Source organism: Merops nubicus, unplaced genomic scaffold (assembly GCF_000691845.1).
Source record: "Merops nubicus isolate BGI_N331 unplaced genomic scaffold, ASM69184v1 scaffold19305, whole genome shotgun sequence".
Classification (NCBI taxonomy): domain Eukaryota; kingdom Metazoa; phylum Chordata; class Aves; order Coraciiformes; family Meropidae; genus Merops; species Merops nubicus.
In genome coordinates, this window is record NW_008611805.1 from 37 (window position 1) to 14480 (window position 14444).

Genomic DNA, 14444 nt, shown 5'->3' on the forward strand with positions numbered 1-14444 from the left:
GTATTAAAAGCTGCTGTCTTCTCTTTTCTACTCAATAAGTCTCTCTCTGTTACTCCCTTTCTCCTTCCCTTCGAGTTGAGGTAGAAGGGTTAACAGAGAGTGTCAGTTACCAGTCTGGGGGTGGCCCTAACCCCAGACTGTGACAACAGGAGAGGAAGACTAGAAAAGATCCAAAATCCAGATCTCTACTTTTGCATGTTGCCACTTCACTAGCCAGAGCCTGACATACAAGTGGCTTCCAAGCACAGCAGGCTACCTGTGCTCTTCCTATGGGGAAGAAATATTTTTATTTTGGTATTAATGACCAGCTTGTAGATTTTGAATTACATATTCTGAACCCGAAGGGAATTAACTTGTTCTTTTAGCGTAACCTACCTAGGCCCTCGGGATGACCAAGTATACTGATTTGCTGGCAGTTTTTCTCTTAAAGAATATTCAGCAACCATCATGTCAGGTGATACATAGGCACCAACACCTGCAAAACAATATTCAAGCATTTTAGATGTACAACGAATTTCTATTAAAAGCAAAAAATAGATCCGTTTTAAATTCATTATGAGAAGAATTTTCACTTGACATTTAGAAATGGAAATACACACTTTCCGTCTCAATAAATCCAGTTATTTTAATAAACCAAGTGTAAAGCAGCATGCTATGCAGTAACAAAGCTGATGGTCATACTGTATGATATTAAAGTATTATGTAAACATCAAGTTTTCATTTTTATTCAACTGGAATAGAATATTAACCTTCTACATTTTTGATCATTTCTATATTTAGTTCAGCAATCAACTGGTGATCTCAGATGTGTACCATGAGTACAAAGCTTGAAATGATAGAAGCTGAATACTGTCAAAATCTTTTTTCAAAACAAATTATTTACCTATTACGCTGGATGTAGTTCCACCTGGACAACCTACTGTAGAAAGGCAAGGGCCATTATTTCCTGCACTCGAAACATAGATTACATTGTGTTTCCACACTGCTTCATTAATTACTTCACAGATTCTCCTGATACGAGGAAAAAAAAAAAAAGTAATTTCACCAACAGTATTGCTTTCTTCTCAAAGGGCAAAATTCCCATTTGTAGTAGACTGTGTGTGAACAGTCACAGAACAAAGATTATTACACAGCCTGCTTCCCACACCTCGCAGAGGCAGTTCCAGCACAGAAACTGGCCACAAAAAATATCTTCTGGTTTTAAAAAGGGGCTAACAGTTATGTAGCAATTGTGGGTCTTAAAAAAGCCCCCACAGATGATGCAGTACTCCAACTAAACAGTTCTTTATTGTTCTAAAATATTCCTTGCTTTAAAAATGAATAGCACTTTCAACAGGTTTACTTAAGTTCCAAAGATAGTTAAACATGGAAACTGCCCCAGTCTAAAGCATATGAATCATGTGGGCCTGGACAATTTATTCTTACTGACAAATCATTTACACAGAGCTCATCAAATGTAATTCAACTTCTGTAATACTGAAATACTTTATATTAAGCACAATAGTATTTACCCAGAATTTGGCCAATGTGTTGCCTCTCCATAGCTATAGTTGACAAGATCACACTTGTATTTTATTGCTTCAATCATCTGTTCAAGTAAAAATAAAAGCCAAGATACATACTAGTCACTTACTTAAGGAATAGTAAAAAACATCTGCTTAAATCGATCTGCTACAGCTCTAAGAAAAAGGGATAAAGTTCTTTTGACTCTACAAAAGAAAGTACTTCAATTTACTTCAATCAGTTATTTAAGTGGTATTTTCCCAATGAACAAACAGAATAAGGAAAAAAAAAAAACCTCACACAACAAACCAAAGCACTCCCTGAACAATCTTATTCTTGCCATGTTCCAAGCTATAAATTAAGACATTACCATTGGTATCGTCTCAAATGTCTGTCCTCAGCAACATAAAAATGCTCCTTTCCTGTGGAGTTTGGTTTCATTCCAAAAGATCACAAAAACATTACTGCACACCTTCATGTCACTATAGCAAGATATTTTATAGGTCACAAATACAATTGGCTATTTTCATCTCCTTTTCCTGTGCAAAATTTTTCCCCATCAACTCACTATATAGGTCTTGAGCCTTTCATCATTAAAAAGGAATGATTTTTTCCTCACTCTTAAGAAACAGAGTTAAAAGAACAAATTGAGTTACACAGGTAGATAGTAATCTCTGCTCCATTTAAGTACTCTATAGTTACCTAGGTAACCATTAAAAAAACATACACTCACAACACAGCATAAGGAACTTTAAATAAGCAAACAAGTAATGCAGCCCATGTATCAAGCTAGCCTGACACACTGCAACTCTATCAGTCTGAAAAATCCTGTAACTGCTTGGTTTATATTAAAAAAAATAAGTCTTAAGACACATTTTAAAATAATTTTTGTCGGGTCAGTTTGGTTTGGATATTCGGGGGGGATGGACACACTGTTGGGGATTTTTTTGTTTGAATTATTCTAGAACCATAAAAACAGAGCAGAAAGCGCTCCACAATATTCTACAATTAAGTCACGTTGATTGAGATTAATCATATATTCAATGAAATACTCACAGCTCTTATTAGACCAGTGCCAGTTTCCATTGTACTTAACCTCGTATCACCAATCTTGATTGCAAGAATCTGAGCTCCAGGAGCCACCCCATTTCGTTCTGGTTCTTCTGGAAAGTATCCCGCTGCAATACTAGCCACATGTGTTCCATGTGCTCCTGAGCAAATCAAAGTTGTATCACTGTATGTTTGGTCAACAGCCACCTGAACATGAGCCAGCAGTGTGCCCAGGTGGCCAAGAAGGCCAACAGCATCCTGGCCTGGGTCAGAAATAGCAAGACCAATAGGACTAGGGAAGGGATCTTCCCCCTGTACTCAGCCAGCACTGGGGAGGCCACACCTTGAATAGAGTGTTCAGTTTTGGGCCCTTCACTGCAAGGAAGACATTGATGTTTTGAAGCATGTCCAAAGAAGGGGAAGAAAGGTGGTGAAGGGTTTAGCACACAAGTCTTATGAGGAGTGGCTAAGGAGAGTGTTCAGTTTTGGGCCCTTCACTGCAAGGAAGACATTGATGTTTTGAAGCATGTCCAAAGAAGGGGAAGAAAGGTGGTGAAGGGTTTAGCACACAAGTCTTATGAGGAGTGGCTAAGGGAACTGGGATTGTTTAGCCTGAAGAAAAGGTGGCTCCAGAGAGACCTTATCACTCTCTACAGCTACCTGAGAGAAGGCTGTATCAAGGTGGAGGTCAGTCTGTTCTCCCAGCTGCAAGTGATAGAAGAGGAAATGGCCTCAAGTTGTGACAGGGGAGGTTTAAGTTGGACATCAAGAAAAATTTCTTCACCAAAAGGGTTGCCCAGGCTGCTCAGGGAAGTGGCGGAGTCACTATCCCTGGAGGTACGTAAAAGATGTGTAGATGTAGACATATTGGAGCATGTCCAGAGGAGGGCCACCAAAATGATCAGGAGATTGGAGCATCTCTAGTATGAAGACAGGCTGAGGGAGTTGGTGATGTTCAGCCTGGAGAAGAGGAGGCTCTGCAGGGACCTTATAGTGACTTTCCAGAGATAGGGAAGGGGGCCTACATGTAGGCAGGGGAAGGTCTTGATAGAACAAGGAGTAATGGTATTCAACTAGGAAAACATAGATTTAGACTAGTTATTAGGAACAAGTTATTTAATATAAGGGTGATAGATCACTGGAATGGGCTGCCCAGAGAGGTGGTGGATGCCTCATCTAAGGAATCATTCAAGGTCAGGCTTGATGGGGCTCTGAGCAACCTGACCTAGGTAGAGATGTCCTTACTTGTGTAGGGAGCTTGGACCAGTTGACCTCTAGAGGCCCTTTCCAGCCTAAAACATTCTGTGATTCTATGTGGCACTTAAGGACATGGTTTAGTGGTGGACTTGGCAGTGCTGGGTTAATGGTTGGACTCTGATCTCAGGGATCTTTTCCAACCTGAATGATTCTGTAATTCTAAAAAATGAGCCCAGGACTCCAATCACTTTATTTAATAAATGTAATACTCTAAGAAAAAAAAATAAGCCACTAAACAACAGCAATTTGCAAAATAAAACATCTTTTTAAGGGCAGAAAGAAGGCAGCAGCTGGAGAGAAATGTAGCATTAATCTAAATCCACTAACAAAAGTTACTTAAAAGGCTCAACACTCCCTATACAAAATTATGGAAATGATACACTGCTTCTGTAGTTCTAAGACAGCTTAGTTTCATGACAAATTAAGAGCATTTTTCAAATCAAATTCATCCATACCACCACAACCACTCAGGATGCTTCCAAAAGAAAACATGAATACATAAAGAATATACAAATATGGGTTCTAACTAGCTGAGGTTGGAGCTATAGTGACACCTGCCATCACAAAAAAAATTTTGATAAACCAAAATAAAAATTCCCACCCCTTCTACTCATGGATGTCTTATTTAAAGTTTTTAAATTGTACAAGCACAAAAGACAGCAATTAAAAATAGTAATAAATCAATTATCACCCTATAACTAAGAAAAACTGAAAAAGGTACTTTGAAAGAAGACTCTATTTTAAACTTTCATGATGCAGGAACATCCTTAAAGATATCCAAGCACATAGATTCTATGCATACATGGATATGAACACAAAGTTTACAATATTTCAGACAAAAACCCAAACAAGTTTGGTAATAAGCTCTCCTTATAAGGTTTAGTTCAGGAAACAGAAGTGTTGATCGTGATCGCCATAGTAATGAATGCTGTAATAAGAGCTGCCTTGAGCCATCCCACGTATGATAAAAGGGGAATCAAGCAAGCATGATACTTGGGATGGCTCAAGGCAGCTGTCTTAGCACAGCCTTCAGAATCAGGACCCAATACAATTTGCTGCTTCTCATGATTGCTCCTCAGCGGCAAAATTTTCTTAAGATTACTTTCATTTACCTCCACTTGTCACAATGGAAAGAAGGTTTCCATCATCATATATATTCACAGAATAGTTCAACATCTCAGATGTTCCAAAAGATCCATATTCCTGAGCTTCTTTGTAGGTTCTCAGCACTGTACAGCTAGTTAAGTCACCACTCTCACTTGTATCTATGCAGGCTCTGTTGACAAAAGCAAAAAAAGGCAGTTTTCCAACTGCTGTAAACTGCTGGCTATACCCACCTGCCCCCTCTCTGCAAAGAGTGCCACAAAGAGTTCCAGAAATCTGGTAGTGTTTATGGTATCTTACTTCTTTAAGTCAGTATTTTTAAACCTGGTTGTTTACACTTAGATTCAGAAACTACAAAGATCTCTAAATAAACTGATTTTTTAATGCTATTAAATTCAAATAAATCTGTCTTTGAAAAGCAAGCATATGGAAATTCAGACAACTTCTGCAAGGAAGAAATTTTACTAAAGCTAGCTGCTCAGTGCTGATGCACAAACGTTTGAAGTCCTGCCCAGTGTTTTGCATGATGCATATTATCAGCCAAGAAAGTACCATATGACATCCTGAAGTTTGTGCAAAGACTTCTGTTTTGGTTTTGGTTTTTTTTTTTTTTTGTTGTTGTTTTTTTTTTTTGTTTGTTTGTTTGTTTTTTGTTTGTTTGTTTGTTTTTTGTTTTGTTTGTTTGTTTGTTTTCTTTTCCCTATCACCAGTGGATACTCAAAGCAATTTTACTCTGCCTCAGGGGGAAATCCCACAAGCTTACACTTCATATCATGCTGTCTTTAATACAACTTAATTCTACCCCAGTTTCATTTGGGATTGAAACTTTGTAATGAAACTCAAGTGATACAGCAGGATTCTTTTAAAGTGAACAATATTTCAGACCTCTGTAAAGGTGGTAGATTTAAAAAGCTGACAGTCCTTAACATGAGTTGTTGTCTTATGTGTAGAATGAGACATTTTGGACAAGTTTAGGCATTTACCTCCAGGTCTCACCATCATTCCATACCAGACAATCATATACTGGGCCAGGATCACTATATTTTTTCTCAAAAGAATTTAACAGTTCCACTTGATTTTGAAGCTCTTCCTTTATTAGCTTATTTACCTAATAAGGCAACAAAGTTAATTATAATAAGGCAACAAGTTAGATTATCTCTAAAATTTTTACAAGACAGTTAATCCTATATTCCTTTCAGATGCTTTACATTTGTTCTATTACTTCATCAAGAATGTAAGATTATTAAGAAGTTTAATGGTCTTCAACAGTGCATTATTTTGGGCCTGTTATGTAGGACTACTTCCAATTTCTGCAATGGTAACATTGAAAGCCCTTTTTTTTCCCCCCTTCCATATTGTTAAATGATACAGAAGTGATCTAAGGCATTTCTGGTACTTCACTAAAACAGTGCCTAGTTTACAAAAGAAAGGCTACGTTTAGAAGATTCCATCTTTGAATACAAGGATGACAACCTGAAAAAAGAGCATATTAAATTAAAAATAAAACTTACTAAAGATACGCTATGAAGTATTTGAGGTAATACTCTTTTCATATTTGAGAAGTTTAGAAAGTTAGCACACAACCATCCACGTACAGACTTTTAAAATGAATCAAAAGATGCACTGCTAAATCATCTGCCAAAATAATCACAAGTATCTTTCCTTCACTCATCTAACAAGAAACTTTAATCCTCTCAACCAATCACAAATTGTTGCAAACAAGTTTATCAACTTAGATATATACAAACCTGGGAGGGAGAGCTATGAGTAGCATCAAATTCTTCCTGTTTCCTACAGGCTTCTGCTAGAGCCAGCCTGTGAACAGGATCCCAGAGCTTTTCCTTGCGTTCTTTCTGTAAAATAAACCCAGGTTCCTCAATAGACTAATAAGTAAATGTGTCAAAGTAGGAAGACTACAAAATAATTAGAAAATACTGATTTGAGACAGAATGGCTAAAAAAGTTCAACACAATCCTGTAAATAAACAGCAGTTGCCACACAAAAAAAAGAAATAGATATCAGTAACTTCTAGATTTTTTGCCTCAGTGGACCACCGTGAGGAGGACAACCAGGCCAGGCCACCTCCTGTTATTCTGAAAAATCACAGAAGAAATTAATCATGTCAAAACTAAACAAAAATCCATGACAGTATAGCTCAAGCACTGGCTAACAGCCCATGTGTGTTAGCAAATCACATACTGTATTTTCCTAGAAAATCTTCAGAATGGGAATAGTGAAAAGTGACTACACACCAGAAGCAAAATGTAATTCCTTACCTGAATCCGTTCCTTGAGAGCTTTAGGATAGATATCGTAGCCATTTTTTATGCCAATGTGATATTTGCCTGAAGGATTTACCCAATTTGCTGGAATCTACAGAAAAGTATATTCAGAAATAGGTTAACTAATGATGTAAAAAAAAAAAAAAAACACACACGCTACGTAAGAGAGCTTAGCAGAAGAGATTTGCAAATACCACCAACTTAATTCCCTGTCTCCATAACAGTAACTAATGCACTAAGTTTCAACAACATGATGTGACAATTTAGTCCAGTTCCAAAGGAATCAGTATCAAGTCACATGACACTGCCACTGAACATCTTTTAAGTATCAGCTGCCCTGATACTCTACTTTTACAACAGTCAGCTCCAGCACTGACTTTATTGCGTCAAGGTCTGGGAAATAACAGCACTCAAATGAAAAGAAGCACCCTAGCATGAAGGGCTACAATGGTCAGAGGTCATGACAAACGTCTGAATATCTAATTTCATATCTTACTGCAGTTTAGACTCTCAGTATATCAGACTCACTGTTCCTGGTAACAACAGCAAGAGAAAGCAGGATTCACCCTTATAATCATATCCTATGCAAAATTCAAAAGCAAGCTGGTAGCACAGAGAGATCCAAAGATGTGATGCCCCCATATCACTTCAACAATCTAAGCAGTCTGTCAAGAATGTCAGTAACATCATCAGTTCTGTGTAGCTCAGACCTCTACTAGATCTCGTCATGTCCTTTCTGAAAACCCCACTCCATTTCTGTTCTATTCACAGTGAGAATGCAGTAAGCCTACAATTAATTCCTCACAATTTTTTCAGTCTCTAGAACTATTTAGGAGCTTAATATTTCTCTTATAGTTTATACAAATGTGGAAAATGCTGCTTTTAAAGACAGACCTGTGTCTGATATTTTTAAAGCATTTAAACATGTTTCCTTCAGCCAAGTTCCAAACCTACATCAGATACTGATTTCAAAAGAGTAATTAAATGACTACCAAGCTCCCCACAACTCTGTACACATCCTCATTCAGCTATAAAGTATATTCAATATAAAGACATACAAAAAGTAAATTAAATGTCAAGTAATTAACATGAAGATAGGCAAACGCAGTATTAGTTTTGCATAAGATCTGGTTAAAAGGAAGTTCTGCAGAAACCAAAATAGGTGCTAAATTGGTTGTTAAACAAGAAAGCAAGCAAATGATGCCCAGTGGTGTCTGTACCACCAAATACCTTTAAAGTCCTTCCAGAGAGACCGGTGATTTCCCCATCTTTAGGTTCTACAACAGTGCATGTATTTACATCACCACTGCCTGTTGTATCAATTATGTCAACTATCTTGGGCTTCCCATCAGTCGTAATCTGAAAATAAGAGCACAGAAAAATTGAAAATGTAGCTGATTACCTTTTACTATACAAACCAGGAAATTTGCATTTTGGTTAATAAAATTATCAAGTTAGCTTTCTTAAGCATCCAAGCTTTACCTGAAGGACATAAACCCAACCTGAACTGAGTTAAACATTCAGTGAAATACGAATAATGTGTCCATCTTGCTGGTCTGTTTATACAAATCTGCTAACTAATACCTAAAAAGGATTTAGAAGAGAAACAAATAAAAACATTGTATCAATAAAGCAAAAGAGCCTCAATTTGAAACCAAGACTGAATTCCCAAAATTGTTTGCAAAAACTATTGTCTGTGGTCACATGATTTGCTGCACTGCTTCCATCCCACCATTCTGGCCAAATTTTACAGTAATGCGTGCACAACTCTAACGAAATGGAAGGTGCTGAGGTACATGCACTCATAAGCTTCAGTCTCTTAACTGAGAAACTTAAGATGATGGCAGCTTGGGCTCCTTTTATTTTTCCTGTTTTAAGGATTCTGCTTCATGTTTTAATCAATCTGCAGAGTTAGAAGCTATGGCTATATACACCTAATACAGCATAGGGAGTATTTTTACCAGAGTAAGGAAACAGAATGTGACTTGCTAACAAGTTAATGGGCATAAATCAAAGGCCTTCTTAAAACTTCTAGTTAAAACTAGCCTTGATAGACTTTGCTGTACTTGCAGGCAACCAAAAAGAAAAAAAAGAAACCACTAACCTACCGAACTCCTCTAAAGGAACCTTCTACACAATTACCAAGAGCATAATTTGGTTTTTTGGGTTTTTGTTTGTTTTTTAACATTTAGCAAAAAAAAAAAAAATCAATGTTATCTTCTTGTAATAACATGCTTCATCTAGTAAGTATTGTATGAGTTTCCTCAGCAGACAAAACATGCAGCGCACGCCGCAGTATTTGCGCAAAGTGCCACATGAATTCAGAGGGCTGGAACAGCTCCCCTGGGAGGGCAGGCTGAGAGAGACCTTATTATAGACTCTGGAGAGACCTTATTATACCTTTCAATACTTAAAGGGTGCCTACAAGAAAGATGGGGACAGTCTTTTTAGCAGGGCCTGTTGGGACAGGACAAAGGTTATAAACTAAAAGAGGGGAGATTTAGACCAGAAAAAAGAAGAAATTTTTTTATGCCGAGGGTGGTGAAACACCAGCACAGGTTGCCCAGAGAGGTGGTAGGTGCCTCATCCCTGCAAACATTCCAGGTCAGGCTGCACTAGACTCTGAGTAACCTGAGCAAGTTGAAGATGTCCCTGCTCACTGCAGGGGGGTTGGACTAGATGACCTTTAAAGGTCCCTTCCAACCAAAAACATTCTATGAGTTGGCTACATGCACCTATTTTTACTGTTCTACATTGAAGATTGATTTAAAAAAAGAAAGACCAGATCAATAACCTTCCCAGCTTCTATACACTAACTACTCTGGAAGTGAAACATACTTCTTGTTCAGAAAAGCACCAACATTTGCCAGTTTATGCCATTTAAATATTTGGTATTGTTGCCTTCATTATCTACCAATTATTTTGATGCTAGACATGACATACACAGCAGGTAGTTTTGCTCAAATCACGCTCTGGAACTATGAATTCAGCTGGTAGAAGTTAACAGCAAGATCGAGCTGTTTCATAAAAGTCACTGTTGCTGCCAAAAAGACAACAAGGGTCAAGCTTTTATCACAGTTTAACAAATAAGGATAAATACTCCCAAGGTCTCAAATTCTCATGTTGCAAAAAAAACCTAAAACACCCAAAACACAATCCCTGCCTGAGCACCCCACTAAAAAAACCCTCAACAAAAAACAATCCCAAACATTAAAAAAACAAGCAACATCACCCCCCCTAAAATAAACCCCAGGTTTAAACAGCTGTCAGAAAAAAAATTTAAAAAAAAAAAAAATAATCAAGAAATCCCAAACCCACAACAATTCTAAAAAGGACATTAATTTCATTTCCCAGAACGCATCAAATATTGCTTTTGGAGACTTGCTAAAGAAGAACAACACTGTTACTCTGGTTCATGGAAAACCATGCTCAGCTAAGAAAACTGTTAAAGCACGTAAGCCTGGCAAGACAGCTACTGAACAAGTTACACAGTAGTGAAAATTTACTTGGGAATCAAAGCAAGTAGGCACTCAAACCACATAATTTCCTAGTGTTTGTAGTTAATGCCTTCAAACACCAGTCTCCACTCACAGAAAAGTCAAGAACTGCTCCAATAATAAAGCAACTGCAAGCCAAATCTGAGATTATCAGAATTGGATATTTTTCAATATGCCTCCAACCAAAGTAGAGTGATCAAATTCAGTGATCAAAGCACAAGAAAACAGGAATGAAAATGTAACCCAGCGTGACTTGTTTGAAGTAGACAAGTTATACTGCAACAGGTGGCTGGGACACAGATTTATGGGTAGTTTTAAAAGCTGTCTCCTAGCCAGGGAGACAATGTGCAGTTCCTACACTACGTGGCTCTCTGCCTCCTAGCTGAATAGCAGGTCCACACACCCATGTGAGTTTGTACAGTTAAAATCAAGAGTCTTTCAGCTGGACACAAGAAACTCAGTTTCAGGTCCAAAGCTCAAATCCTAATGGCGTGATCCAGACAGGATCACAGTCATTTAGTGCTGCCTACCACTAGTAACACTACAATGAAACTCAAGAGTTCAGCCAGATTGTCCTTTTCAAAACTTGAAACTGTGAGGGAAGAAAAAAGGAAAAAAAAAAAAAAAATCAACCTGATCAATTCCCTCATGTGAACAGAAAAATCCTGAAGTAATGCACTTATTACAGACTGAAGGTATGTTTTAGTACTTTTGCAGTAAAAGTCAAAAAATAAAGAACTTCTATAGAATGAAAAATATTTAATAGAGTATTTATAATGAAATCCCCAAGTCTACCATTAGCAGCACAGTTTGCTGGCAGCCGTTTGAAAAAATAAAGTCTACTAGCTTATAACTGAAAATGATGTTGTTTGTACCTTTTAGCTTTAAGTTCGAAAACCCTATTTCCATGTTAGCTCTGACTTTTTAAAACCAATGAATCCCAAATGAAAAGGCAAATCCAGATGCATTTGAGCATGTTTTTGCCAGACCACACAATGTTACTGATTCCAACTGACAGCTATTGCAGCAACAGGAGATGAAAAAGTTCTTCAGCACTTTGGTCATGGGACAGCTAATCATCATCACAAATGAAAGATTTTTCAAGCTTTTTATTTTTTTTTGTAATTCTGTGCCCAAAAGCAAGTCAAGCCACACTAGCTGCTACTGCTAACAGGTCATCTCACAAAAATACAATCTAATTTTAGCAAAAAATAATTACAACAGGCACTTCACAAAATAAACCAAATTGCAAGAAGCAGACCAACTGTCTTATCTCTCGTGAAACCTAACAAGAAGTGACAACAGCAACAGGGCAAGGACAGGGTGAGGTTGAACAAAGACTATACACACACGCAGCCACAACACCCCATTAAACATCCCTTTTCTGCCCACCTAAAATTTCATCAGTCCCTGTGTCTTTATGAGGAATTACCAGCCCTGACTTGGTAGATAACCATCAGAAATAGATTCTACCAGGAGGGCCAGGGGAGGGAGCTGGGTGGAAAGATGACAAACTGAGTTTCACAGTTGGCATCAACAGATGGACTGTAAAGCGATGGAACACAAGATGAAAAAGAGCTCCCTAGAAGGCACCAGCTACAAAAAGTTCAGAAAGAAAAGTAAGTACAAGTTAATTAAAAATTTGTGTGACAAAGCAAGCTAACCAACAGAAAAATGAAATTGATGTAAGGAGGTTTGTTAAGCCCAGTAACTGCTCTCTCTATAGCAGCACATATCCAGGGAAGGATAAAAATGTAAAGGTACTTCCCTGTTATATTCTGTTCCCAAATCATTTTGTCCCTCAGCAAGCGAGCGTAGGCCATACATTTATGGTATCAGTGTTTACAAACCAAAGCATAACATCAAGAAGCAAAGGAACCCCCACTTAGCAAAACGTCAACTGTTTTGACTAAAAACGCCACTATATTCAAAACATGGTAGCACATTTTGGCCTGTAATCATTATTGACATTAACTTGAACTCAAAGTTGCAACACCTATTAACCTTGCCATATCATAATGTCTTTGCTTCCCTCTAAGCAACTGACTCAATCCTCATAGTTCTAACTCCATGGCAGGCCAAGAACTGAAAATAAGACTAACAATAAGAAAAAGAAGCAACAGAGAAGACAGGGGCGAAAAAATAAAATCACTAATTGTCCCAAGACTAGGAATGACTTATCAGAGTACAGCTATGCTGTCTTGCCATCAGTGCCCAGGACACTGTCTTCTCCCATGGAAGCAAAATGTAAACTGCCTGGTACTCCACAGAATGAGGCCATCCTCTTGCTTAAAAATTAAAGTTGTTCTACAGACTGTGCACTGCCCATGTTTCCTTTAGAATTCCCTGTACACCGTGCAACGAGCTTCCTCATGCTGTAGTTTAGCAGGAGTTTAAGCCAGGTGTATTAAATGGGCAATGCAAAGTGAGCACACATCTTTAGATGTTCCTCTAACATCCCTGCAAACTCCCTCATCCTCTGCAAGATGTATTCTATGCTCCATCCTGTGTGTCCTGTGCTCCCCCCGCCAAGTTCTCTACAAATCTTTTACTTCACTACCTGAAATTTTATCCTTCATATAGAAAATTGGTTGAAGAAAATTGGTATGGTCAATCAACACTGAGATCATGATGGTCCATAAGTATCCCTCACGAGCCCTGGGTTACCCATCTCAGAACAAAGCTTCCCTCTACTGCCCATAGACCCCTGTCTGTTTCCTTTTCTGGCTGACCACTCCTCATTTACACCTCTAATGATTTAGGGCTTTTGCTTTCATACATGACACTTCAGAACTATGTATGTCCCATTTATATTCACACCTTCCTGACTGTCTTTTGCTGCTTTCACGTCTGACCATGGTGTTACCTCATCTCCTTTTGGCTAGCATTCTTTAAGCTTGCTAATCCGTGTTCAACTTACCCACAACTTTTTGCCAAAAGTGCTGGTTTCATTCCAATTTAAATCAATTGAAGCTACAGCTGTCCAGTCCCTCCTTCTCCTCCACCTGTACTCTTCACTCATCCCTTCACTTACCTGAACCCCATAAGGGGTCATCTCAGAACTAAACATCTGCCAGTTAGGTCCCTGAACTAGGTCACTTGGGAGTAAAGTCTGTAGCTGTGCCAAAGAAAGTGCAGAAACTAACACAGGCCCTGCTTAGTTGAAAAAATAAAGGGTGAAATATCCACCTGAGTCGCACAGGACTCGCTCTGAGTCACTTCTCAAGGCTTCCTTTGCCACAGCTCAGAGAAAATGTTAGAAACATCAGTGCTATAAAAGGCCACATACAAGCTTACATGATAAATTAACATTAAGAGAGAAGAGTTAAAAGAAATTAGAAGTGCTAAGGGATGCCAAAATTGAAGTCACACACCCAGAAATTTACAAAACCGAGATTGAGATGATAACGGCAATCACAGCACAATCTGGGCTACGAAGCTATCAGGTCCAAGAAAGCCTGGCAGACTCGGATTTCATGCAGATTGTTACTGCAATACAAGGCATAAAAAGTACACTGAGAAAGGGAGGTATGCAAATTTCGACAGAAATACACTTCCCATGTAAAAAGACCGAAGCGGCTGTTTTCAGCCTCAAGCTAACCACTGTGGGAGTAATGCTACGGTGTAACAAAACCGCCAAGTATTATTTAGAACGAGCCTTAAGTGCCAGTAGGCAGCCGAAGAGCTTTAGGTCCCACACAGCGCCTGCGAAGGGCTCACGAGGAGGCTCCCCACACAAGCGCCTCCAGGCT

At 38.4% G+C, this 14444-nt stretch overlaps 1 protein-coding gene across 1 annotated transcript; it reads right to left on the reverse strand.

The window, feature by feature from the left end:
* Positions 1–375: 375 nt before the first annotated feature.
* On the reverse strand, positions 376–13747 carry LOC103773964 (tripeptidyl-peptidase 2-like; the record flags this gene model as incomplete). Its single annotated transcript, XM_008941347.1, has 10 exons — positions 13727–13747; positions 8426–8554; positions 7191–7286; positions 6663–6767; positions 5898–6022; positions 4923–5086; positions 2560–2714; positions 1512–1588; positions 884–1011; positions 376–475 (listed from the first exon to the last, which is right to left on the reverse strand). Coding segments are annotated over exons 1-10 (1100 nt in total), but the record flags the coding sequence as incomplete, so codon positions are not given.
* Between the last annotated feature and the right edge of the window lie 697 nt (positions 13748–14444).